Source organism: Castor canadensis, chromosome 11 (assembly GCF_047511655.1).
Source record: "Castor canadensis chromosome 11, mCasCan1.hap1v2, whole genome shotgun sequence".
Taxonomy (NCBI): Eukaryota; Metazoa; Chordata; class Mammalia; order Rodentia; family Castoridae; genus Castor; species Castor canadensis.
The window spans coordinates 127,766,167-127,793,699 of NC_133396.1; the positions used below are offsets into that span (position 1 = coordinate 127,766,167).

The 27,533-nt window shown below is 48.7% G+C and overlaps 1 protein-coding gene across 1 annotated transcript in view; it reads left to right on the forward strand.

The window, feature by feature from the left end:
• Lrrn2 (leucine rich repeat neuronal 2) overlaps nt 1-17,411 on the forward strand; it is a 68,569-nt gene extending 51,158 nt beyond the window's left edge. Inside the window, exon 2 of the mRNA XM_074048548.1 lies at nt 4,824-17,411. Coding sequence (XP_073904649.1) covers nt 5,049-7,187 — 2,139 coding nt within the window. The 5' untranslated portion in view covers nt 4,824-5,048 and the 3' untranslated portion in view covers nt 7,188-17,411. The remainder of the gene's footprint in view (nt 1-4,823) is intronic.
• The last annotated feature ends 10,122 nt before the right edge of the window (nt 17,412-27,533 follow it).

Here is a 27,533-nt window from a genome sequence, read left to right on the forward strand (position 1 = left end):
AGTGAAGACCGAATGTGAGGCCACAAGATGGGGAAGTGAAGGGAACGTATAGGTACTTTATAGGCCTTACATCCTGCAGTCCCCTTTTCCCAGCTAAGGCATTTGAGGCTCACAAGATTAAGGCCCAAAGTCACACAGGAAGTGGCAGAGACAATCTCAAACCCTGATCACAAAGCCCAGGCTCCTTCCACTCCACCATTCCTGCAAGCCATTAGTTATTTATGGAACTCAGACTCCAGGAGACTAGATAACACTGAAGTCTCCTCCAGTTCCAAGGTTCTGGTTGTTTGTGCTTAAATGAGAGGCGGGAGTAAGAGGCCCTGCTTACCTCCCAGGAGGAACTGGTGTACAGATGGAGGCCAGTCTTCCTCCTCCCTCTGCACCACTTCCACCCAGCGCTTATCTGCTGCTGAGGAGGCCGGAGTTTATCAATGCTACACTCAATTATGCTGCCCATCTGTCTCCACGGCTCAGAGGGACCTGGCACCAAAGCAGCCAAGGCCAGGCAATCGATCACCGCCTGCCTGTCGTCCTCCCTCTGGACCCTCAGCTCCCAGGGTTTGGGTGGGGCATGGGAGAGGAGAGAGAGAGCAGCGAGGGAGGGAGAGATCTCACAAGCATCAACCTCCATCTCAATACCAGGAGGATCTTAATGCCTGGCAGGATTGGTACTGGAGGCGGAGCCCAAGAAGGAGGAATAGTATGATAGAGTCCCCCAAACTCTGCCTTTAGAATTTTGCCACGGGTCTTAGATATTTAATAAGTTATAGGAATCAGTTTCGTATTTGCTAAATCCAAAGATGCTCCCTGGAGAAGTAGGTGCAACTAGTTGTCTTTGGAGTGGACACCTGGCCCTGCTTCCCTACTGTGGTTCCACGGCATTCTGTCTCCTGGTTGGCACCTACTGCATAGTTGGGTGGCAGACAGAGGCCCTTGCAACTGGCTCTGTCCCTAAGGATGTACAGAAATGGGGTCCTTCCATACTGTTCCCCAAAGAAGGAGGGACTCTAGCCAAGAGTCAAGAAAAAAGGGTCCTGCCATCTCTGAAGGGATTTGCAACTAAAGGCCCTCCAAGCCAGCCTGGCACTCCCAGAGAGCAGGCCATTGATCCACGTTGAGTGGCTGGTTTGGCAGGTTAGAGTCAAAGATCCTGGGTTTGCATTCTCACCCCACAACAAAGAAGCTGTGCAACCTCTGACAAATCACTTAAGCTTTCTGACCCTCAGGTGCCTCCTAAGCAAAATGAAACTAAATAATCCCTGCATTGTCTACACACAGAGTTGATGGAAGAGTTAACTCTAATGTACATGTGATCTGCATGTTTTACCATTTTTATTCACTCACGAGTACCCTCTATATGCGCAATCCTACACTTTGTGCTCTGGGGACACAAAAAGCATGTGCAACAGGGCCCCTGTTGCAAGAAGCTTGCGATCTAGTTGGAGAAAATGTACACGTGGTGGTCTGAACTCCTGATCACCCAGGAGATTATAGATAAAAGACAATTAGCTTTCTCTACAGCTCCACAGTAGAAATTGCTCATCAGCCCGTGAGAGTGGGCCATGTGCAAGACAGCCTTAAGTGGTGATGGCAGGTGAGTGGGCAGCTGTGAGCGCCATCCTGGGACTGGCGTCACGCTCAGCAGTGATGGGGGGAGGGGATACTAGCCTGAGACTTCACTACGCCTTCGGGTCAGAAGTGCTGTGTGCAGCTGCTGCCTTCCTGGATGCTGAAGCCTGGCCCTCAGCTCCCAGCCCAGGTGTAGTGAGCTCTGCTGCAACCACCACCCAGCCCAGCTAGAGGAGGCCACGAGCAGGGAGTTGCCTGGAGTAGAGCTTTTGGGGGTTTAAGTGGCTTCTTGATTCCCTGGGTGTAACTAAGCACTGACTCAACACTTAGAACAAAGGTGTTGGAGATGAAGACAGAAATCAGGGGCTTGGATGGGGCCTAAGGGTCGGGATATGATGTGGTCCCTCGATGAAAAGTCCTCTCACCTACTCAACTTCACCCTCCTGTCCACGTGTGAGCAGTCCTGGGCTCACAGGCCTCATTATTGTGCAGTCTGTGTCCTGACTCCCCAACCAGCTGGCACTCTTGAAGGGTGACCATGTTATCTATTTCAGCCTGTGACTCCCCACCTCACCTTGGGGTAACATTGGGCCTCCAATGGGTAAGCTTAGTAAAGGCTTATTGCACCCTATTGTCTGTTGCCTAGAAGTCTATGGTTCCCCAAGAAGTCCTATGGCTGAAGAGCCCCCCAACCCTGGGACATGCGCAGAGATGGAAAAGACCTAACATTCACTGAACTCTTTCTGAATGCAACACAATCAACTCAATTCATTCTACAACAGTTTGTTTGTTTATTTATTTATGGGAGAACAGGGGTTTGAACTTAGGGCTTCACACTTGCAAAACAGGCTTTCTATTGCTGAGCCACACCTCCAGTCCATTTTGCTCTGATTAATTTGGAGATGGCGGGCGGGGGTCTTACAAAATTTTCCCAGGCTGGCCTTCAACCACAATCCTCCCAGATCTCAGCCCACCAAGTAGCTAGGATTATAGGCATGAGCCACTGCCCGCCCCCCGCTCCCCGCAACATCTTTATTTTATACATAAGGAAACAGATGCTCAGAAAAGTAAAGGAACTTTTCCCACAGTAGCGAGAGGCAGAGCCAAGTTTTAGTTCCTGGTTTATTAGCAGGTGGACTCACTCTCTCAAGTTAGATCTAGAGAAGAGAAGTCTTGGACCTCTGATATGTAATAAGCATGACAGGACCACTGGCCTTAGATCCAATTCATGACACAGACCACTTGGGGAAGCAGTTTGTTCTCTGTTTCCTTTCCACCCCAAATATACAGCACGAAATTCCTTCTCCCAGAGACTGGGGAGTCACTGGCTCAAACAGCTGGGTTCCCTTTGCACATGGATATAGGCATACATGCATGTTTGCACGTGTGTTTATTTACCCAAGTTTTACGTGTCAGTACACACACACCCCTACGCAAACCTCTATGCCTTTCAAGTCACGGTTGTTTTTCCCACCTTCAGAAATAACTGCAGAGGAAAGTAGGAAGTAGATGTACACAGGCACACTGCTCTCCCAGCTCTGCCCCAACTGCTCCTCTCCCCAGCATCCTGAAAGTGGGATGCAGCAGCTAAAAGCCCTACTGGCCAGCTGAGAGGTGTCTGCCAGGGAGCTGGGAGACATGGCTCTCAGCTTTTGGCAGCTTCCTGGTAAGGAGTCCTCACCTAGAGGATAAGAACATTCACCAACCTACTGCTATGGCAGCCAGTGCACTCCCAGCGCTGGAGCCCAAAGCAGGCTGGGGCCAGACCTGGGGCAGACAGCACAACCTCCAGACGGGATTGATTTCTGAGTTTCTGCTTGCCATCTATGTGACTTGAGCCAAGTTCTTTGACCCCTTCCAGACTTGTTTCTCTATCTGCAAACTAAAGATATGAATTCTTAACCTACAGGTCTGTTATGACATGAAATGAAACCAGAGTCTTTGAAGAGTCCTGGTTGATGGCAGGTGTAGGGTAAATGTTCATTGTGCTTCCCTGACACCTGTGATTGAGAATCTACCAGAAACCAGACCTCCACTCAGGAGTCAGGCCAGGCCAGAGAAGGGAACACAGGGTCTGGCCATCTTAGTTCTAGGCCAAGGCTGGACTTGCCTCTGGGATAGCAGAGAGAGAACATGAGTTGGTAACCCACACCTAGGAGGGAGGAAACAGCAGCAGCTTGGATTCCAGATGGGGGAGATCTGCTGGAGGAAGAGGGGCTCTGGAGCTATAGAGCCTGAGTCCTGGAATAAACACTGCACACCGATCCTCTACTACAGTACAACAGTAAGCAAGACAGGTCTCTAGCTGGAGAAAGCTTTCTAAACAGTGTGGTCAGGGCTGTGACATAGGAAGAACGTCACTATAAGAGCACAAAACCAGCCCCTGCAAGGGAGGGTGAGGACTTTCTGTAGGAGGTGATTGAACTTGAGTCTTGAACAACAAGTAGGAGTTGTCAGGAAGACAATGAGCTGACATAAGAAGGTGTGGCTGGGCAGGGTGACTTCAACCCCAAAAGGCTTGTACACGGTGTTACAGAAGGTTTTACCTGCCCGGCTGGAGTTCAGACCCAGGCCTCTGAACCCATTACCTCTTGTTGGGCAGTTCTGTCAGGCAGTTGGGAAAGGAAAACTGTACCTCCAGGGTAGGAAGTTGCCAAAACCCAAAGCAATCTCCCCACCCAGGAGAGCCTAGCAGATCCCAGGCAGAACCACCCCCTCTGCCCCAGCCTGAGTGGATGTGGGGTCAGGGCCCACTGTCCTTCAACTCCCAGAGAGTCCATCCCACACTTTAGAAGCTACTCTTGTTTCCACTACTCCCTTCCCACCTTCAGCACCTGAGGATGTCTAGAATCTATCATTTGTCTTCCATTTTCCCAGTGAGCCAAAGAAGGAAGGAGGAAAGAGCAAGAAAGGGTCTGGCCTTTAATTTATTCCTCATCTCTCTGGGCTCAGAAGGACTCTAAAGATGACAATTCCAGCCTGCCCACTCTCCTTTCCTCCCAAACGTATACACCCCTTCTTCTGAGTATCCCATGGCTCTTCCCTGAAGACTCACTCACCCATTCTCAAAACAGGCCATAGAAAAAGACACTCCAGCCCTAAATTTGCAGGACAGACCCCAAAGGGCCTGGTTCCAGCCCAAGCCAGCACCTCTGCTGCTCCTTTGGCTTCCTGAGTCAACTAGGGGAGAGCTGGAGGGAGGGGGAGCTCCTGCTTCCTGACTACCTCCTTAACTCTGCATCCTCTCCTTCTAGGGCTGCCTGGACCAGCCAGGGTGATGAGTGAGCAGACCCAACCCAGCACACAAGGATGAGGAACCAAACACAGGAGAGCACAAAGTGATGCCCACATAGAATGACTGCCCTGGGAGGGTGGATCCACAGGCCCTGGCAGGGCTGCTGACCCTCAGCTGCAAACCACGAAGAGCAGAAGGACCCTGGACTGTTCCTGTGGAGGGTCCCCTGCCCTGCAGCTCCACCATGAGGCTCCTTGTGGCCCCCCTCTTGCTAGCTTGGGTGGCTGGTGCCACTGCTGCTGTGCCCGTGGTGCCCTGGCGTGTGCCCTGTCCCCCTCAGTGTGCCTGCCAGATCCGGCCCTGGTATACACCCCGCTCGTCCTACCGCGAGGCCACCACCGTGGACTGCAATGACCTCTTTCTGACAGCGGTGCCCCCCGCGCTCCCTGCGGGGACACAGACCCTGCTGCTGCAGAGCAATGGCATCGTCCGCGTGGACCAGAGTGAGCTCGCCTACCTGGCCAACCTCACAGAGCTGGACCTGTCCCAGAACAGTTTCTCGGATGCTCGAGACTGTGACTTCCGGGCCCTGCCACAGCTGCTGAGCCTGCACCTGGAGGAGAACCAGCTGAGCCGGCTGGAGGACCACAGCTTTGTCGGGCTGACCAGCCTGCAGGAGCTCTATCTCAACCACAACCAGCTCTACCGCATCGCCCCCAGGGCCTTCGCCGGCCTCAGCAACCTGCTGCGGCTGCACCTCAACTCCAACCTGCTGAGGGCCATTGACAGCCGCTGGTTCGAGATGTTGCCCAACTTGGAGATCCTCATGATCGGTGGAAACAAGGTGGACGCCATCTTGGACATGAATTTCCGGCCCCTGGCCAACCTGCGCAGCCTGGTGCTGGCAGGCATGAGCCTGCGGGAGATCTCTGACTACGCCCTGGAGGGGCTGCAAAGCCTGGAGAGTCTCTCCTTCTACGACAACCAGCTGGCCCGGGTGCCCAGGCGGGCCCTGGAACAGGTTCCCGGGCTCAAGTTCCTAGATCTGAATAAGAACCCTCTGCAGCGGGTGGGGCAGAGAGACTTCGCCAACATGCTGCACCTCAAGGAGCTGGGGCTGAACAACATGGAGGAGCTGGTCTCCATCGACAAGTTTGCCCTGGTTAACCTCCCTGAGCTGACCAAGCTGGACATCACCAACAACCCGCGGCTGTCCTTCATCCACCCGCGCGCCTTCCACCATCTGCCCCAGATGGAGACACTCATGCTCAACAACAACGCTCTCAGTGCCTTGCACCAGCAGACAGTGGAGTCCCTGCCCAACCTGCAGGAGGTGGGGCTCCATGGAAACCCCATTCGCTGTGACTGTGTCATCCGCTGGGCCAATGCCACGGGCACCCGGTTTCGCTTCATTGAGCCACAGTCCACCCTGTGCGCGGAACCGCCTGACCTCCAGCGCCGCCCAGTCCGCGAGGTGCCCTTCCGAGAAATGACGGACCACTGCCTGCCCCTCATCTCCCCCCGCAGCTTCCCCGCTAGCCTTCAGGTGGCCAGTGGAGAGAGCATGGTACTGCACTGCCGGGCGCTGGCCGAACCTGAACCCGAGATCTACTGGGTTACTCCATCCGGGCTTCGACTGACACCTGCCCACGCAGGCAGGAGGTACCGGGTGTACCCCGAAGGAACCCTGGAGCTGCGGAGGGTGACAGCGGAAGAGGCAGGGCTGTACACCTGTGTGGCGCAGAACCTGGTGGGGGCTGACTCTAAGACAGTCAGTGTGGTGGTTGGCCATAAGTCCTTCCAGCGAGGCAGGGAGGAGGAACAGGGACTGGAGCTGCGGGTGCAGGAGACCCATCCCTATCACATCTTGCTGTCTTGGATCCCTCCACCCAACATAGTCTCCACCAACCTCACCTGGTCCAGCGCCTCTTCCCTCCGGGGCCGGGGAGTCCCTGCTCTGGCTCGTCTGCCCCGGGGCACTCACAGCTACAACATCACCCGCCTCGTCCAGGCCACAGAGTACTGGGCCTGCCTGCAAGTGGCCTTTGCTGATGCCCACACCCAGTTGGCTTGTGTATGGGCCAGGACTAAAGAGGCGTCTCCTTGCCATAGAGCCCTAGGGGACCGGCCTGGGCTCATAGCCATCCTGGCTGTTGCTGTGCTCCTGCTGGCAGCTGGGCTCAAGGTCCACCTTGGCACAGGCCAGCCCAGGCAAGGGGTGGGTGGGCGGCCTCTCCTTCCAGCCTGGGCTTTCTGGGGCTGGAGTGCCCCCTCTGTCCGTGTAGTGTCAGCACCCCTTGTCCTGCCCTGGAATCCAGGGAGGGAGCCTTGTAGATCCCCAGAAGGGATGACACTGTCACCACCATTGTCTCAGCATTCCTGAAGTTTGGCCAGTTCTCAGCGGTAGAGAAATAACTAGGACTTTTTACCAAAAGGGAAATGATCTGAGCCAGGTGCACTGCCAGGAAAGTGGATGGACCTGTGTGCTTGAGGCCTGGCAGCTGGACCAAGACACTTGAGGCTCTGTGGCTCCAGGGGGTGCTCCTGCAGCCTCCCAAAAGTTATTTTTACCTTCTGGGGGTCCTCTGCTGCCATTCTGAGGAATATCTCTAAGGAACAGGAAGGACTCTGGCTAGAGCCTCCCATGTCCCCACTTATCAATGTGCCCAGGGGCAGCTGGGCCTCTGCTTGGTTGTCCCCTGCCTGTGTCCCCTGGCCCTTGGCCTACAGGATGCACCCATTCCTCTTCTTTTTCTTTGTACAGTCTCAGTTGCTTGCTCATTTCCCTCCTGGGCAAGGGCTGAAAGAGGCCTCTCCTTCCCATTTTGGGGATCTGTCCCCGAAGTGGGAGTGACCCCCCCAGCTGGATCTGAAGGACATTTGGGGAGAGGGATGCCCAGGAATGCCTCATCTTGCAGCCTGGGCTCTCTGAAGTTGACTTTCTATAGGCAATTTTGTACCTTTGTGGAGAAATGTGTCACCTGCCCCCAACCCAATTCACTCTTTTCTCCTGTTTTGTAAAAAATAAAAGTAAACAATAATAATAATAACAACAATGATAAGGGTGGGGGGGGAGGAAAGGAAAGGAAAAGAATTCTTTCCATACCGAGTGTAAGGAAAGCACTCTCTGCTCTGGGATTTCTTCAAAGCCTGGAGGTGACAGAGGTGGGTGGGGAAGAGAGGGACCAAGAAATCTTTACTTTTTGGGTTGAATTCTGGCCTTTGGTTCTGCTCCAACTCCCTGAGTCCCCACAGCTATAAGCAGGAGAGCTGAAGGAAAAGGGACAAAGAGCAAGATAGGCTAATGACAACCAGCCAAGAAGGGAGGAAGGAAGAGCAGGCAGGAGACAAGAAGAGGAGTGGGAGATAAAAATGGAGGCAAACCCAGAGAAGGAGAGTATGGAAATTTCCATCACCAAAAATGCGCCCCCCCCTTCTCTTCTCTGATAAGCAATTAACATGCCAGTGCATAGGAAGCACTTCACAGCCTATTTCTAATTAAACCAACCCAAGAGGCAGAGTCATGCAGAGAACTGCAAATCATCAAGACAGCAAGAACTCTGGCTCGCTGGGGCAGGAGCAGGACCCAGGGTGACGGAAGGTTTGAGGAGGGGAGGACTGTGGGATAAGGAAATTGTTGCATTTATCTTTCATTCCATTTGGTATAATTTTCAATAAGCCTGGTTTGCTTTTTGGGCTTTTTTTAACTGATGGGCTTCTGTTGATCAAAGAGGAACATCAACCAACAGAGCCAAGGGCAGAGGGACCACTGTGGGCAACTGAGGGTTGACACCAGGGCCCAAGAACACTGGGCAACCATGCTATTTCTTAGATAGGCTGGCAAAAGGAATGGTTTTACTGTGACTAGCAAAAAGCCCCACAGGAGCCCGAGGGTCCCCCTGTGTTACAGACCACATGTGGCAGACTTGCTGGAAGCAAATCCTAAACTACCACCAAGATGGCAAATGTTCACACCAGTGAACACCAACCAGGAACAGAGCATCAGTCTCTAGGAGGACCTAGAGCAAGAACATGCCCACCAAAGCCAGAGAGCAGCGTGTGTGTTGGTAAACACAAAGGGCAGGGTTCTCTGAAGATCATCAACAAGTGTGGGTTTAGAAGCCTCCTTCCTCCTGAGAAGGGGTCCTCACACTTCAGCCTGAAACAGACTCCCCTGCAGAGCTTGTTGGACACATATGGCCAGTCCCAGCCCAGAGTTTCTGATCTGTTAAGAGCTGGAAGGAGCCTGAGGATTTGCATTTCTAACAGGTTTTCAAGTGACCATGGTGCTGCTAGCCTGAGCGTGACCCTTTGAGACCACTGGGCATCATTGGATGGAGCTCAAGGGCCTCAGGACAGTGGGCATCACTGGAATGGGGCCAGTGGGGAGGAACAGAGGGACCAGCCTGCACTTCCTTTAAATAAGCACCCAGAGCCTCACCACTCCTAGTGCCACTCCAGAGTTTCCCAACGAGTCTGGGCTGGGATATAGCAGCTTAAAAGGTGACCCCAACAGGTCTAATGGTTCTTGAGCTTTAGGTCCTTCTAGCTATAAACACTTGAAAATGTGCCCTGGTTGGAAAATGGAGAGAGGGAGTGTTCCCAGTCCCCAGTCCTCAGAACCATTTGCTGCCTCTAATCTACCAGTTTCCCTTCCACCCCTCAGTTACACAGACAGGAAACGGAGAGAACTTGTGAACCCCTGAGGAAACAGAAGTTGCCCAGCCACAGGGATGCAGTTCTGGCTCCCAGGTTTCATATACCTGGGAGTATGGAAGCATGGCTGCTTCCCAGCTACCATACGGCTCACAGCTGCTCCAGTGCTTGGAAACGAATCTCTTCATCTGGGAGAAGTCTTATGGGAACTTACTCTGTCTCTCAAACCAATCCCCAGGCCCTGAACTGGTTGGCTACCCCTCAGGAAACTAAGGTAGGTAAGGTGGGAAAGGAAGATAGCTAGTGACCTCTTTCCTCCTGGAAAGAGAAATGGCACTGCTGTTGGGAAGAAGGAGGAAGAGGCATTTTCTAGGTTGCTGGATCCTGGAATAGCTAGAAACTGAGCTAAAGCAAGTGAGCAGACTCTCTCTGGTACAGAGCTGGACACATGGCTCAGGTGTGTTTCCACAAGGATGGACAGTGGGACCCTCCTGGGCCTTTGTCTCTGCTCTGTGTGTCCATCAACACAGCCTAAGGCCACATTTGCACTCTTAGTTTTCACACTGGACTGAATACATAGTCAACTAAACATACCAGGTTTATAAAAAGCAAAAATATGATTAAGCTTGGTCCCTTCTTGCATATTTAAGATGGCTGTTTTTTCCTTAAATCCTAAATAGAAACAGTATTTATTTCTGTTTGAATCTTAAGCTGCTTCTTAGGGCAGATCACTTCCATCTATTGGAGTGATTTCAAAGCCAACCCAACTGATTAGCGTACTAGTTTTCCCTCTCAACTGTGTGCCACTGGCAAATTCTGCCCTGCCTTTGCTGTCCTCACTTAGGTAGACTGTGGTGCAGACCTGGGCCAGTTCTGTAGCCTTCCACTGCAGCTCCTCACCAGCCTGACACTGGGCCCATTAATCAACATGTCTAGCTGCTCAGCCAGCTTCAAACCACCTAAATAGACTCTCTTGAAGTCCACATTTCTGCATTTCATCTGCAGGGGTGTCAAGGCAGGCTTTGTGGGAGGCTGGGCCAAAATGAGGATATAGAGGATATGAAGCATTCCTAGGAACACTCAGTTTGGTCACTGATCACAGAAATAGGTGAAAGTGTGAAACCATGAGTTCAAAACCCAATACCACCAAAGGGGTTGGGTGGGGGAGGGTGGAAGTAGATGAGACTGGTTGATCTAGTGTAGGGGACCAAGTAGGACTTTCCTAGTCTTTGCACTGAAATTCCCATTTTTCAGGAACTCTCTCAGTTCTGGGAAAACTGAGATGATTTATCAGTCTAAGCTAGTGAACTCTCTTAAGTCTACCCAAGCCATCTTCTTCCCTCCCTGCCAAGCAAGGACTATGAAAAGAGTATGACTATGAGGTACGCGCTGTTCTAGGAACTGGAGATACAGACAAAAATTCCTGAGCCCAGGGATCTTGCAGTTTAGTGAGGGAAGAAAGATGATAAAGAGGAGAAATGAGTAAAAAAAAAAATCATCCTAACAGGGCATAATGAGTACCATGGAGGAAAAGAAAAAGTCAGGGTGGAGACTTAAGTAGGGCAGTCATGGAAAGTCTCACTGAGAAAGTGACATCTGAGCAAAGGCTTCGGGGAGTGAGCCAAGCAGTTATCTTGGGATGAGCACTCCAGCCAGGGAGACAGCAAGGAGGCTGGGTGGTGGAGCAAGAGGGAGGGAGAGGCACAGCAGTAAAGCCCCAGGTCAGAACAGCAGCAGCAGCTCGTGTGGGGGTCTTGTGGTCACTGTAAGGACACTGGTTTTTTTTATTCCTGGAAGAAGAGAGCCACAGGAGGGTTCTGAGCAGACATGCATGCTATGACATCAGGAAATATCTCTGGCTGATAAGCTGAATAGAGAGTAAAGGGTTTTGGCGGTGTTCTGTTTTTTTTGTTTTTTTTTGCAGTTCTGGGGTTTGAACTCAGGGCCTATACTTTGAGCCACCACCAGCCCTTTTTTGTGATTTTTTTTTTTTTTCTTTTTGAGATACGGTCTCACACACTATTTTGCCTGGGCTGGCTTTGAACCCCAATCCTTATGATAGCTGCCTCCCGAGTAGCTAGGATTATAGGTGTGAGCCACCAGCACTCAGCAAGAGTGAACTTCGGAGAACACAGGGCAGAAGTGGAGAGGCTTGTTGATATTATTGTTGTTGTTATTATTACTGCCATAATAATCTCAGTTTTAATCATCTGCTCTAGAATTTTGCCATAGCTAGGTACTAACACACCTCTGTATTTTCTGAATGCATCCTTTCTGCTACTTCTGAAGTTTTTGTTTTGTTTTGTTTTTTGCAGTGGTGAGGTTATCACCCAGGTACTTTTGCTAATTGAAGCCGAATGTGCTTTTCTGTGGCTTCTGACTTGTAGCCTCCCATTTCCCCAGGATTCTTGAAAGTAGTTTGTGTTGAGCAAAACCCTACTATATTTATGAACTTTGCAGTGCTCTCCCCCACATGGAGAGACAGAGACTCCTTTATGGTGGTGAGGAAGGCTCTTTATTGGCCCTCAATTCCATCTGCATTGTGTTTGTTCTCAAAGCACATCATTCCTGGAAGAAAGCAGTGACATGAGCAAGAAGTCACTACCCTGACCTTAACTAGCCAGCCACTGATAATGTCTTGTCTGGTCCAAGCATTACATCTACCTTCTTTCCTGGTGATTTTACCAAGGAACCCAGTATGTTGCTGAGGGATCTCACAAGTGTTCCATCACCTGTCTGGACACTGATCCTACCTCATACGCTTCTTACCCATTGGCACTATTCTTTTGCACTTGTCCTTTTGTTTAAGAAGGAGCATCTCTGATTTCCTGAAGGACAGTAATAACGGCTAACATTAAATACTTACTATGTGGCTAGCTACATGCTAGCCCTGATAGCAGGGGTTGGTTTCACATATGCTATTTTATTTAATTCACCACTGCCTTACAAAGTGCATCCTATTAGCCTCATTTTACAGATTTAGATATTAGTGCTCAGAAAGGTTAAGTGATGTCTCCAAGATCACACACCTAGTAGGCAGCAAAGTCAAGATTCAAATGTTGTCTGATTCTAAAAGCCATCTTAACTGTTCTGCTCTACTGTGTTCAGATTCATACATTTTAAAAGTATGCCAAAAGGGTTTTTTTGAGAACATGAGAACTCAGATCCATGTGCCTTAGAGAGCTCCCTGTGCAGCCACTTTTATTTTTAGATACTGCCCTCCTTTTTAAAAACTCAGACTAATTTGTGACTTTATTGTCAAGACTTCAGTTTTAAAACCTCTTGAATGGTATTATCGTGAGAACCACAGCTGATGGTTCTTTTCTCTGAAGTTTTAAAACATATGCACGTCTGACCACATACCCTGTCCTTCTCATTCCCTGAATGCTAACAACTCTAGAATTCTGTACTGGGTTCCTCTGGAGGTTCTGGTCACTCCCTCACCGGTCAGTTCTTTGCCAGTCAGAACTAAGTTGAGATCAGCTTTGCTGATGGGACTCCTTTGCTTCTGAAAAGTGAGGAGGAGTTCATCAGAGACTGGACAGCACGTGTCCAGATGGCAGGGGTCCCCCTCGTGGCTTCCTCAGGCTCGTGGGCCTCTTTTATGGCATCATTTAGAAAATGTGGTCTCCATGGTTTCCTTCCAGCCAAGTAGCCTGTACCATTCTTGTTCCACAACACCCTTCTGAGCCCGTCCTTTCCTTCGCATCTAAAGGCTACTCACTGACCTTCCACTGTCCTGCTATCGTCAGGAGTCAAGACTCCACCCCCCACCTCCACCACTGTTCCAAATCTTTGCTCTTCTCTAGGTTCCCTTTTCTATGGTCCCTAGCCAAAGCGTCCAGAGAGCCCGTCTGTCTTGTTAGTAGAAATTCCCAGTCCTCAGAGTCTCCAATCTGCACCTTCAGCACCACTGCACATAGAAAGAGCCTTGGCCAGTCTTGCTTCTGGGTGCCTTAGAACTCTGAAAGAGACATGTTTGAAAATGGCAGCTTCCTGGACAACAAGCAAACACCAGGAGGTTTGGGGAATTGTTTCTCACCTTGTTGCCGCCCTCAGGGATCAAAAAGTGCCAGGCTGAGAGCCTGCAAGGAGGGAAGAGAGAACCCTGGCTCCACCTAAGATAAGAATAAAGCATGGTCTGTTGTGGTTTATGACTCAGCACATGCACATTGGCATCTACCTTCTCGTTTGCTCTGAGATCTCAAAGAGCAATGATTTAGGCAGAACAGATAATATTACTCCTATTTTACAGGTAAGCAGACTGAGGTTTGGAAATTTTAAATAACTTACTCAAGGTCACACAGTCAATAAGGCCAGAACTAGAATTTGAACCCAAAGATTCTAATGCCAAATTCCCATGCTATGTTCACTTAGTACCCTACTTTCTACGTAAAGAACAAAGAAGTAGGTAGGATGCATTCTCTTTTTTTTGTGGGGGGAGACGAATGGCAGGCAAAAATAATCCAGTAGTAACAACAGATGATAAAAGATGACAGGATCACTTGTGCTGATGAGGCATACAGGAGGTGGGCATGTGGTGGGCAGCAGAGAGCCCACAGAGGAATCCAGGATGAAAAGGGTGGAGCTGACCAGACCAGAGAATCCACAGCTGAGGAATGTGCACTTTACCCTTCCAGAGCTCAAGAGCCCATTGCTTAGAAAAATCCAAACTTCTTCAACTGAAGCCAGCCTCAAGAAGCCATCTAGACCAAGCCTCTGCTTTCTAAGCCTATATATATGTATGTGTGTGTGTGTGTATGTGTGTGTATAGTACTGGAATTTGAGCTCAGGGACTCATGCTTGCTAGGTAGGCAGTCTACCACTTGAGCACTCTGCCAGCCCCATAAGCCTAAATATTACATTCTTTCATTTTTACACTAAGCAATGGAGGGAGTAGTAGAACCCAGGTCTCAGGGTAGGGCTGGATGAAAAGTCATTGGAAGACGGACAGCCTTTCTTCTCAGAGTCCTCCACCAGATTCAGTGGTTCAAAGACAGAGAGTCAATGGACCTCTGTGAATTGCTGGCAAATCTTTCTGTGTATGTGTGTAATGTGAAATTTTACAGAGAGAGGGCACCTTGGATTTAATAAGATTCTGAAATGGGTCCAGAACTCAGAAAGGTCAAGAACTACTGCATTAAAGGGTCTGAGAATTATAGTCCCAGCTGTAGTATTAGAGACTACAGTTGAGAGTTTCCCAGGGAAACAGAGCCACCCACAACAATTTGAGGGCCTGTCTGATGAACACATACCGTTTCTGCACCAATATGGGATTCAGATTTACATATGTACACACTGCCTTTAAAATAAGGAAAATGAAATGAATTCCCAGTGTTTCCTTTGAAAAGCAAGGGCTCCTATGTTGGCTTTTAATCTGCTATCCAAGGTTCAAGCTTTCAGCCCGTCAGAGCCCAGGGGTTTCCTGGAACTCTGCTGCAATTCCTGGCATCAGCTCCATAGTCCCCCACCCCTGAGACCCACGTTAGGGCCCACTCTACCAGTCATCAACACCTGCTAACCAGTGTGTGCCCAGAGAAGGCAGAGGATATACCCAAGTGCTCCAGGAAACCTAGCCTAAAGCCCTTCTCCTCTTGACTCTTGGGGAGTTAGAATCATCTGTCCTCTTCCTCCACTTCTCTGACCGCCCCTCCCCACGCACACATGCAGGTGCAGGAGCTGTGTGCATACATGCATGTACATGAGCTTCCACAAGCACACACAACTTTGTAAATGTCATAGGCAGTTCTGCTCCAGTCCCCCATTCCACACACCATCTGCCAGAAGCTATTTTAAGCACCTAATAAACTGTTTTAGAACGGTTCCTGGGGTGATCTGCCCTTTGCTTCCCCAGGGCAGAGCAATTGGGCTCCAGATGGAGTTAAACGTTGCAGCGCGGCAAAGAGGAGAAGCAAGAGTCCGTGGAGGGCTAGCAAGAGATCCCAATGAACTGCCTATGGTCAGTGTGTGTGTCTCAGCAATGACCGTGAGAAGCAGAGGTAATGAGGAAGGACATACAGGTCTGAACAGAGGCACAGCACCTAGATTCAAATCCTCGCTCTGGTCCTTCCTGTCCCTGTTCCCTTGAGCTAATAACTAAATCTCTACCTCATCAGTGCTACTCAAACAGTGCCTCACGGGATGTCAAACACACAGAAACCCCAGGGTTTCCTCTGCCCTAAGTGTGGAGTGGGGCTTGAAAACGTGAATTGCCAGTACGAGTTCCCAGGGTGTGACTAGTTCAGGGACTATCCTCTGAGAGCTGGAGACCTAACTCGTGAGCTTGTTCTAAGATGTAAAGCACCAGCACATAGTAAGAGTAATGATTCTCAACCTTGGCTGTACATTGAATCACCTGGGGAGCTTTTAAAAAAAAAGAAAAGTCCTGATGCCCAGCACCATGGAGCAATTAAACCAAGTCCATAGAGGTGAGATACAGGCGTTACTACTTTTTTAAGATTCCCAGATGACTAACATATGTAGTCAAAGTTGAGAGTGATGGTACAAAGAGCTCAATAATTTTAAAAGGCTACCCAAGCTGCTCCTCTCTTCAAGGCCTCCCTCCCTCCTCTTTCTCCAGGGTTCCATCTTCTGCTCTGGCTCCCCTGGGGAGGCCTGAGAGGAAGCTTAGCTTTGCTTTGTCATCTAGAGAGGACACAGAGGACTGTGTGGAAGGTAAGAGTTGGTTCATTGATTCAACAGCATAGCTATTTGGTCAGATAGTCCTTCACTCACTCATCATCAACCAAGCTGTTGTCTTAGTCTACAAGGGGCTTAGGAGATGCAGGGATAAGTAAAACCCAGCCCTGTAACAAGACTGGAGTTTGTAACATAGTATAAAAAGTGTAGAAAAATAGACTAAATTTGGAGGGTCCATCCCCACCTCCCACAAAACCTCTCTTTAGGACCTCTCCATTTTCTTGTTGGAGATTTAATGTGAGCTTTTAATACTTCAAGCAACAGAGAGCTACCTCACTTGGCAGCCCATCAGCTTACCAGTTTTACCTGTTAGAGAGCACTTCCTCAGACAGATGAAACCCAAGGCTCTTTAGTTCTAAACTCTAGGAGTGCCCCATCTCAGGCTCCACCTCTCTCATAATTGATCTATAGAGACTCAATTATGTAGAGGTAGGGAGAAAATACAACTGGAAAGTCAAAGGCACATTTCTCACTGTGTGGGAGGGTCAGAGGGCAATACAGGGATCCTTCCTATCAGTATTTGCTCTCCAGCTCTCCAGGTGGCTCTGGGAAGTGAAAGTCAACACAACACTCCTATTCATTCACTGGTGAATGAACCAACTTCCCTCTACCCTGAACCCCTCATGTCTACACTCTTTCCACCTAACCCTGGCCTCTGTCAAAGGCCTTTGTCAGTTTGCAGATATCTTATGAACCAATTGCAAAGCAAAAATCACATAGCTTGCTCTACAATATGTAGATGTGAATGAGGTTGGACAAGTGTTTAAGTCATCCACAAAGCTACTGGAAAAATTACGGAGCTGGAGGAAACCAATTAAACCAAAAAAGAGAAAAATCAACAAGGATCAGGGCACAAGAGTTACCTCAAAACCTGGGCACAATGGCCCATGCCCATAAGCCTAGCTACTCAGGAAACAGATGGGAAGAATCACGTTCCAGGCCTGCTCTGGGCAAAAAATTCACAAGACTCCCACCTCAACCATAAAAGCTGAGCTCAGGCACATACGTGCCTGTCATCCCAGTTACACGGGATGTGTAAACAGGAGGGTCATGGTCCAGGCCAACCCTGGGTAATAATCAAAAAAAATCTCAAAAATAATCAAAGCAGAAAAAGGCTGAGGGAGTGGCTCAATTGGTAGAGCACCTATACAGCAAGTGTGAGGCCCTGAGTTCAAACCCCAGTGTCCCACTGCCAAAAAAAGAATTACATCAAAAGTGATTTGGGCAGCAAAACTCAAGAGAGGTACATGGGAAATAGAGCACTACGATATTTTTGCAAACCAAGGACTCTCTAAGATTCTGCTTGCAAAAGTCAAATAAGAAATAAAAAAGTATTTCCCTCAAGAATCCTACCATTTGATTAGAAAGTCTAGTCTTGCCCAATAAAAGAAATTCTTCATTGTGTCAATGACACAAGGCAGTCATGAGCAACAGTTAGATTAAGGAGACGGCAGATTAGGACCAGAACTGTTAGGGAAGGCTTTGCCAAGACCAAGCTTGCTTCAGAGGAAGGATGCATGTCATTGCCACCACCACCTGTCTTCCTTCCTGTCACCTCTAGAGATACCCACCTTGTCCTAGTCAAGAGATGTGCCAGTGCATCTAACATGCCTGGCTCACTGAAGAATTAAGTTGCAGCAGGGTCCCCTGCGGATCTGGCTGCTTTCACCTGAGAGGGACAGGGAAGGGCAAAATCATAGTCAGCCTTTCCCTGTGAGGGGAGGGGCCCTCCACCTGGCACTCCACCCATTCCCTGCTTCAGCTGGACCCCCTGGCATTTCCACTATTTTTATAAGAAAAAATAGGCCAAGATTAACATCAAGGGGAAAGTAAGTTATAAATACGTGCACAGAGCGGAGACGGTGTGTATGCAGGAGGAGGTGCAGGTAAGGGACACAGCAGCTGTGAGCCTTGCCATCTGTGCACCAGCCACACACCCAGCTTCCCCTCCGTTAGCTGCAGCTCAGACCTCACTGTCTCCTGTGAGGGAAGGGGTACTGGGCAAACAGCACCCTCACCTGGGGTAGCTCAGATGAGGAAGTCTGAATTCAGTTGGCCTTCTCTCACTTCCTGCTGCCCCCAGAAAAGAAAGCTTTCAATGGCCATGCTCACACTGGCTTTGCCTCTGCTTTTATTATTAATAACTATTAATAACTACTGTTATTATTAAAATATCTGATTTTATTTTTAATCGTGGTGAAGAAAAACCGCATAACAAAATGAATCATCCGAACCCTTTCTAAGTGTCTGAGCGTTAAGTGTGTTCACTATGTTCTAAACCAATCTCGAGGACACCTTTCCCCTTGCAAGCCAGAAAGTGTACCCATGCAACAGTTCCTGAGTCCAGGCACCCACCACTCTACTTTCTGATGCTATGACTTTGACTCCTCCAGGCGCCTTGCATAGGTGAAACCATGCAGTGTTTTTCCTTGGCTGAACTCACTTAGTACAATGTCCTGTAGGTTCACCCATGTTGGGGCCTGTCTCAGAATTTCTTTCCTTTTTAAAACTGACCAGTATTCCATTGTGTGGATATACATTCTGTTCATCCATTCACCTGGGTTGCTTCTACCTCTTGGCAGTAATTATTATTACTTAATAATGCTTCTACAAATGAGGGTGTGCAAATATCTCTTCAAGATTCTGCTTTCAGCTCTTTGGGCTGCATGCCCACAAATGGGATTGTTAGATTACATGCTAATTCTGTTTTTAATTATTTGAAGAACAGCCATACTGTTTTCCATAATGGCAGCACCATTTTACCTTCCCACCAGCAGAGCACAGGGCTCCAATTGTTCTACCCCGCTTGCTTTTAAAGGTTCATTGAGAACTAGGGGCTTCCCAGACCTCTGGACTTGAAATGAGAACCCAGGATTTCAGTTGGGTTTGATTGGCTGTGGTCCTGGCCCTTCCCAGCCTTCTCTTCAAAGACCCCCATGTCCATATATAAAGGAGTGTCATGGCATTACTCAGCCCCTGAGGAGTCATGCCCTCCAGCAGGCCTGAAAGGAACAAAGAAAAAGGTCTCAAAGGCAATGAGTGAAACAAATGCCCCAGAGTAAGGGGCTCCCAGCCAATGCAGGAGCACAGATTCTGGGAGAAGGAGAATGGTGGGCTCCCACCCCTCCTGAGCTGGCTGCAGGTACATGGGGCCCATGGCACAGATCAAGGGGATGAAAAGGGGGAGACTGGGCTGAGGAGTGAGTATAGAAGTGCAGGCCACCGTCAGTTCTCTTCTGAGCCACCATGGCAGTCCCCAGTCTTGCCTCTCTACTTGAGGTAGGGAACCAAAAGCCTAAAGACTCAATGCAAAATTCAAATATGAGCAGAAGTCAATGGCTCACACCTGTAATCTTAACTACACAGGAGGATGAGATTAGGAGGACTGTGGTTTGAGGCCAGTCTGGCAAAAAGTTTGAGAGACCCCATTTCAACCAATGGCTGGGTATGGTGGTGTGTATCTGCTATCCTGCCAAGCAGGAGGTTGAAGTTAGAAGGATCACAGTTCCAAGTCAGCCTGGGGGGTAAAAAACCAAGACCCTATCTCAAAAAATAACTATAGCAAAAAGAGCTAGAGGCATGGCTCAAATGGTAAAGTGCCTATCTAGCAAGCAGGAAGCCCTGAGTTCAAACCCCAGTGCCACCAAAAAAAAAAAAAAATTATATTAAATCTGGTTCATCCCTTCCCTGCTTAACCCAGTACCTCCCTCCACTCAGATCCAGCACATGGAGGATATTTCTGTTGCCAGCATGAACTGCAATCACTGTCTCGGTTGGGTCTTCGTACTGTGTTCTGTCAGCTGGAACACTTGCCATGCCACCCTCTTGCTGTCTTCTTTGTCTGCCTAGTTCTACTCATCCTTTAGGTCTAAGCCTAGATGTTACTTCCTCTAGGAAGCCTTCTGTGACTTCATTGTATCTGAGTCAGGACCTCTTCTCAGTCCCACACTGGGTTTATCCAGGACTTATACACTAGTGTATTCCCTGCTGACTTCTTAAATTGCTAGGTTCTGTGAGGAAAGCAGGGTCTTGACCACTTTCATCCTTAGCACCTGGAAACCAATCTGCCTAGGTGTAGGTGTTTACTTGGTCTTCTGAGGAATGAATGAATGATGAGTGAAGACATGAAGGACTGATCTGGGAGACCGGTGAGACCTGGGAGAAGCTGAGAGCTCTCACTTCTGCCCTCCCTCCTACCCTCTGAACCAGACAATGCTGTAATATGCCTCTGGGTCTCCCCAAAGTTATAGGAACGGAAGAATAAGTAAAGGGGGGGAGGGGTCACACAAATGAACACAGATTTTGAGCCCCTTTGGAAAGTCAGGCCGAAGCTCTGGAATCTCAATGTATTTTAATGCATCTGTCTTTCCTCTGCCCTGCGACACAGAGCGATGACAAGTTTATGTTCTCTTCAAGCCTCTTCCTGACTTCCCAGCTTCTGATCAATGTCCATGCCCTGCCTCCCTAAGCCTCACCCCCGCCCCCCCATACACACGTCTTCCTCCCTTGCTGGGAGATGGCTGTGATCTATGGAGCCTCCCTGGGAGCCAGCCTGGCCCAGAGGCCTAAGGAGCCAGATGTGACAGTGATGCATCTCTCCGAACTGGACTCTAATTGACCATTCTCCAAGGAGTGTGGAGACTTAGCAAGACAAAAATCTCCCCTACAGTACCCTGAATCCTTTCCTGCAGCTGATAAACAGCGAGTCCCTAAGCTGGGAATGGAAGAGCAATGATTTGGGGGCAGAAAGGAAGGGAGGCAGGGATCCATGCAGAAGAGCCAGTGCTTGCCCCAGGACCCCCAGAGATTGCACATTCCATAAACACAAAATATTAGGGAATTTAATGTGAATACTGTTGCCCTTATCGGTCTAACTAAAACAGTATGCAGACTCCCAAAGAACTCTCACGACTAATCATCTTTCACTCCCAGTCATCCCTGAAGGGTGGGAAGGGTGGGCAGGGTCTGTACAACCATAGTACTGTTATAATTCATTGTCTTCAATCCCAACAATCCCTAGGGGAAGACAGTTGTCTGTATTTTAATCCAAAACAGTATACAAGTCCAAGTTTTTAATAATAATTATTATTCAGCATTCAGCTCATAATGCCATCTTTTTTCTGTTTTGTTTCTATTGGTTAATAGATTTTATATTTTAAAACAGTTTTAGGCTCACAGCAAAATTGTGTAGAAGGACCAAGCATGATGATGCAAGCTTGTAATCAGGGGACTCTGGAGACTAAAGCAGAAGGATCATGAATTCTAGACCAGCCTGGGCTGTATCGTAAGACCCTTAAAAAACAAAATGACAGCAGGAGGTATGGCTCAAGTGGTAGAGTGCCTGCCTAGCATGCACAAGGACCTGAGTTCAAACCTCAGTACCTCAAAAAAAAAACAAAACAAATTGAGCAGAAGATACAGAGTTCCCACATAGCTCCCGCCCGCCCACAACATCTCCCCCATCTGCCAGCAGGGTGGTTCATGTGTTACAAGGGATGAACAGACATGCACACATTGTTACCACCTAGAGCCCCGGGTGAATTAGGATTCACCATTGGTGCTGTAGGGTTTGAGCAAATGTGTGATGACAGGCACCCACCGTGATAGTATCACATTGAGCTTTCACTGACCCAAAAGTCCTGTGTCCTGAGGTAGAGACTTTTCACCTCATTTTATGGACAAAGAGACTGAGGCCCAGAAGGTCTATGTGACTCACCCAGTATCAGGTCCCGGATTCACACCAGTCTGGCTTCAGAACATGCCCTCCCAGCCCTCTGACACCCCTCTCATATGGTAGGAGATGAAATCTGGCCATTCTGTCACATAGCTAGCCAGGGGCAGTGTTGGGACAGGAGCCCAAATTGCTCCCTGCTGTGGTGGTGGGGAAGGAGGGAGACTGAGTCTGGGACTGTTGGGGCAGAGATCCCTTCCATTTAAAGGGAAGACCTTGGGGCTGGGATGTAGCTCGGTGGTACAGCACTTGCCTAGCATGCGTGAGGCCCTGGGTTCGATCCCAGCACCAAAAAAGAAAAGACAAAAAAAAAAAAAAATAAAGGGAAGACCTTGCCATCCAGCATCCCCTTGGGCTAGGCCAGGTTTGGAATTCCAAGTCCTCTCCACTCCTGGTTCCAGGGCCCTGAGTTCCAGCCCAGAGGAGCAGCCAAGGTCCTCCCAAGGTCCTGCCATGGAGGGGAAGGGGAGTGGGAGAGGGAGACTGTTACAAATCTCAGGACCCAGCCAGAACCCTTTGACCACTCAGTTTTCTGCACATGTGGCCCAGTCTTCCAGCCTGGCTCCACCAAAGGAAGGATTTTCCTGACGTCAATGCACCCCTTAAAAGTGTGCAGGGGCACACATGCACAGCCTCAGCTGCCATATTCTCTAAGGGCCCCTGCCTCCTGCAATCACCATTAAAACTGACCACTCTCAGATGCAGTGGGAGTGACAAAGGAAAGCAACCAGACCACCCCACCCTACCTAGGTGGTAGAACCACCACAACATAGTCATTTGGAAAGCACAGGCCTATCCTCAGCACAATTCTGTGAGGCAGGCAGAGCAGCATTTGTCACCCCAGTTAGCAGATGGGAAACATGAGGCTCAGAGCAGTTAGGTGATTTACCCAAGGTCACACAGCTGAGACTCAACTCTAGGCCTCTTTCTGCTACCATACATAAGATTGCTTTGCTGTTGACAAAGCAGCAAGTATTTCTCTAGTTATAGGAGAAACACCAGGCTTTGATGCTTGGTAACAAATACATATGATGAGAAAGAACACAGGTCCCTCCTCCTATGGCCTCCCTCCCTCCCTGCCTCTAGGAAGGAATGTCTGTAAAGTTCTCTGAGGATTCTGTCTCTCAGACTCCCTCTCTCCAGGGCCACTCTGCAGGTTGGACAGTACCCAGGGCAGAAAGGCAGAGCAAGGACAGCTGAGCCCCACATCTTCCTCTGCCCTCTGCATACACTTGGGCTTCCCGACCCTTCCCCATTTGGGAACTTAGGAAGGTCAGGTACACTATCCAAGACATTGTCTTTCCTCTGCTGTCCATCGGGAGCCACATCAAATCTTAATTAAGCCAGGTGCTGGTGGCTTATGCCTATAATCCTAGTTACTCAGTAGGCAGAGATCAGGAGGATCGTGGTTCAAAGCCAGCCTGAGCAAATAGTTCTCAAAAAAAAAAAAAAAATCACACAAAAACAAATGACTGGTGGAGTGGCCCAAAGTGAGTTCAAACCCAAGCACAGCAAAAAAAAAAAAAAAGAAAAAAAAATCTGAATTAGCAGGAAATCAGAAGCCATTAGCATGGGCTCCACATGAGGAGTATACTGGAGAGCAGAAACCACCAGCAGACACACAGTCCCAGGCCTGGAACTCAGTGGCTCCTCTAGGGCTCTGCAGGCTGCCAGAGCCTGCCCTTGACCTCCTCACATGAGGAACTTTTTCAGCCTGAAAGATGCTTTTCTAGCAAAAAGAGAATCAGCCACACCCAAATGAGAATGGAAAGGTACAGAGCTATTTGGGAGGCTGAGATCTGGAGGATGGCAGTTCAAGACCAGCCTGGGCAAACAGTTCATGAGACCATATCTCTAAAACAACCAGAGGAAAATAGACTGGAGGTGTGGCTCAAGAGATAGAGTGCCTGCTTTGCAAGTGCAAAGCCCTGAGTTCAAACTCCAACCTCACACATAAACACAAAAAATTACCTGGTTCCATCACATAACACATATGTGCACACACATGCATGCATATACACATGCATGTGTGTACACGCACTCCACAGGCTCCACTCTACAAAAGACAATTGCCAAGTGTCCCCCATAAGCCAGAGTGGCCCTCCAGCCATGTGCAACCCTTTCAGCCCTTTCTGCCCCTGTACTTAGCCTCAGACGCAGGATCACCTATGACTCAAGTCAGACCCAGGGAACTTTCTGGTTTTGCCCTCTCATATTATTTCCTGCTTTGAGCTAAGCTCCACTGTAATTCAGCCAAGCAGGCCAGAAAAGTGAAAGAACTTCCCTTGCCAAGAAAGTTAAGGTGAGGCAACACAGCGTTAATTACAGTACAGGGTTTAGGCAGGAGGTAATGACCCTAAGACTCTGCCCTGGTGAGGTCTCACCTGGCTCAGCCTGAGAGCTGCAGTCTAAGGACATTGGTAATTTGAGCTCTTTTAGCTAGAGTGCCCAGGGTCGGGGGCTAGATGGGATCCTGCCACACCATGGCCTATGAGAGCCGTCTCCAGACATCTGTGGTGTGACAGTGTGGAAGAAGAAGGAGAAGAATTCTAGATGTTTCAGAGAGGACACTTAGACCCCTGCATATGAGTTGCAGGGAGGAAGGTGGGTTTCCACTCCACATGGGAATGTTTTCTAGCTGCCAAGGTTGGCTAAGAGTGGCACAGGGAATCTTATGAGGTGGTGAGAGCTCTGTCACAATACATACTCACGCAGTGTGGCTTGGTGTTTAAAAGCTTAAGCTACCAAGTTAGATATGTCTGCCTTCAATTCCTGGCTCTGTCTATCGTTTACTAATTGTGTGACTTTGAGGAAGTTACTCAAAGTCAGTCTCCTCATTGATACCTATGTGTAGAACTTAACCCCTTGAGTTTTTGGCCTTCTATGCAGCTAACGCATGGAAAGTAGAGTGCTTCATAATAGTAAGCACTGGACACATTTCAGCTGGAACTATTATTGTCACTAGTAACAAACAGAGCTAGGTGGCTGCCAGCAAAGAGAACCCCCTCACAGTTGAGGATGGGATTGAGGATGGGATCCCTTCCAGCGCAAAGGATATCAGATTCATTTACTCTTTCTTCTCCTTTTTCTTTTTTCCCATTCAACATATAAAACTACTCCATGAAAGAAACCAGGCTAGACCTTGAACAGAAAAGGGAACTGCCCTCATTTTCTGCCCTCCCCTCTGAGACCCCATAATGATTCCTTGCTTCCAAACCCTTCAGAACTGATCAGAAAGGTGAAATGTTGGCATGCAACAACAACAACACACACACACACACACACACACACCACACACACACTGCCATGCCCCATTAGCTTGACAAACACCAAGCCTGAGCAAAGAATACACGAGTGGTCCCTTGGCTAGTCCTTCATTCCTGTAGCTGCTCTGGCTCTCTTTCTGCCTTCCAGGCTGTCTCTGGATGCTTTTGATCCACCCATGGCAGCAAGAGCTCTCTGTCACAGCCCAGTTCACTAGGAACTATTCCTTGGGCAAAGAAACAAGCAAGCAAACGCAAAAAGATCCATAGACCTCCATCATGATAAAAATGGTTGGTGGAGGTCCTCACTCCACTAGGACATCTAGTGGAGTCATTCCACTAGGAATATCTGTTTTAGAACAGAATGCTAACCCTTCCATGGATTGGATCTGAAGTAACCATCCTGGCATAAAGCAGCTGGCTGGTTCTCTCAGGGCCTCTGCTAAACCAGTAGCTCAGATTGGTTTCTGCTTTGGAATGTCAAGCATTGAACAATGGCTACAGTCATGGTGATCCATGTTTTTAAGCCCATGCTAAGTCCTCAAGTGGGGCACGAGGATCACTCAGTTCATAAGCCCACCAAACAAACCCTGACTCACTGGGAGAAAAGACTAATGAGTGTCCAGAGTGGGACATCTGGTCTACCTGAACACAACTAGGAGCTTGCTAGATATCCACATGGAACACAAATATTCCCATATTTGTGTCCATTCCAAGAGGCCCATTCACAAATGTTTTCCCTAAACTTCCTTGTCACCACTTTGAGTCTTGCCATGGTTTTTTTTTTTTTTTTTTTTTTTGACCATCTGGCCAAACACAAATTAGTGAGAGACTAAAATCGTCAACAAACTACTACTCAAAATACCAACTACTGGGAGGATTTCTGTTCTCTGCCCTAGGAACACTCCTGAGTAGAGATATAATACTAGAGTCATTTGCCTTGAATGGGTACCAACATATCATGAAGAGTTTGCAAACTAGTGTTTACTATTGTCCTCAGATCCAGGCAGCCATCAGTGCAGAGTTAGGAAGAGGTGGCAGTGAAGGAGTGGGCACTCTCAGAGCTTCAGTGACTTGCTCATAGAATTTACATGAGCCATCAGTACCTGCGTGCCCACGTCTGAGCTCTAGCACTCACGCTTTATTATGGAGCACTGCTGGCAGGCCTGAATTTATGGCTAGGTCAGTTGCCATGGGCAGGTTAGGCTCATGTGTGGGCCAGTGTTCTACTGGGGCCAGCCACAAGCCAAAACTATTTCTCAAAAGGAGAACAGCGACCTGACAAAGAGGAAAGAGAGGCTCCCAAAGCCTTAAGGCCTTGCCTGGAATTCTCCTACTAAGTTTGCCAAAGGTTCCGCACCGCCCTACAAAATTGATCTACCAAACCCAAAGAGCTTGGCTTTCAGCCAAGATGGAGTAACAGGCAGGAGTTACTCTCCCATTTAAACAACCAGACAAAAATCTAGGAGACAGCTATTTACAACACATGGTATATCCAACAATGAAAGAAAGTTATCCCCGAGTAATGGAAAATAAATAAGGTTATCCTTATGATTGCCCTGCCTCACTGTTTTACAAGAGCTCCCAGAGCACCAGGAAGGAAGGGAACCCAGATGGAGCCTGGTAGAATCCCTGAATTGAAACAATGCTGAGGAAGCAAAGCAGCTGGAATTCACCAGGAAAAGCTCTGCACTGCACAGAGGGAGTGCCCTGGAGAGGTAAAGAGAACTCCCTTAAGTATTCAGCTGAGTACCAATCAGCAAATGCACGTGAGGAATCTATGTGAGTCTGGAGCAAGAATCACATGAAAGGATGAAAGAGAAGTGCTTGACACTCACACAACTGGAGATGGCGCCTGTTCCTTTAGGCCTGCCTGGAAAACCAGGTGATTGATGGGGCTTTAGACAAAAGTACATAAAAGGGTCTTGCTGCTAGGCATCATGGTACATACCTGTAATCCCAGTACTTGGGAGGTTGAGGCAGGAAGATCACAAGATCAAAGCCAACCTGGGCTACAGAGTGAGACCTCCCCACAAAAAGGAAAACACTTCAGAAGTTGGCAATACTTAGCTGAAGACCATGGTCCCTCAACTTTCTCAATTGACATATGAGGCCAAATAGCTATTATATAATTATTCTAAACATGCATGCACTTTATAACAGGCTTCAAAATACATGAGGCAAAAATGGATACAATTTCAAGGAGAAATGGGCAATTCACAATTATAGTCAGAGATTTTAATACCCTCTCTCAATAATTGATAGAATAGTAGTCAGGAAATTAGCATGGTCATAGAATATTTGAGCAACACTGTCAGTCATCTTGACCCACTCGACATTTTCAGAACACCCTCTTTAACAGTGATGGAATACACATTCT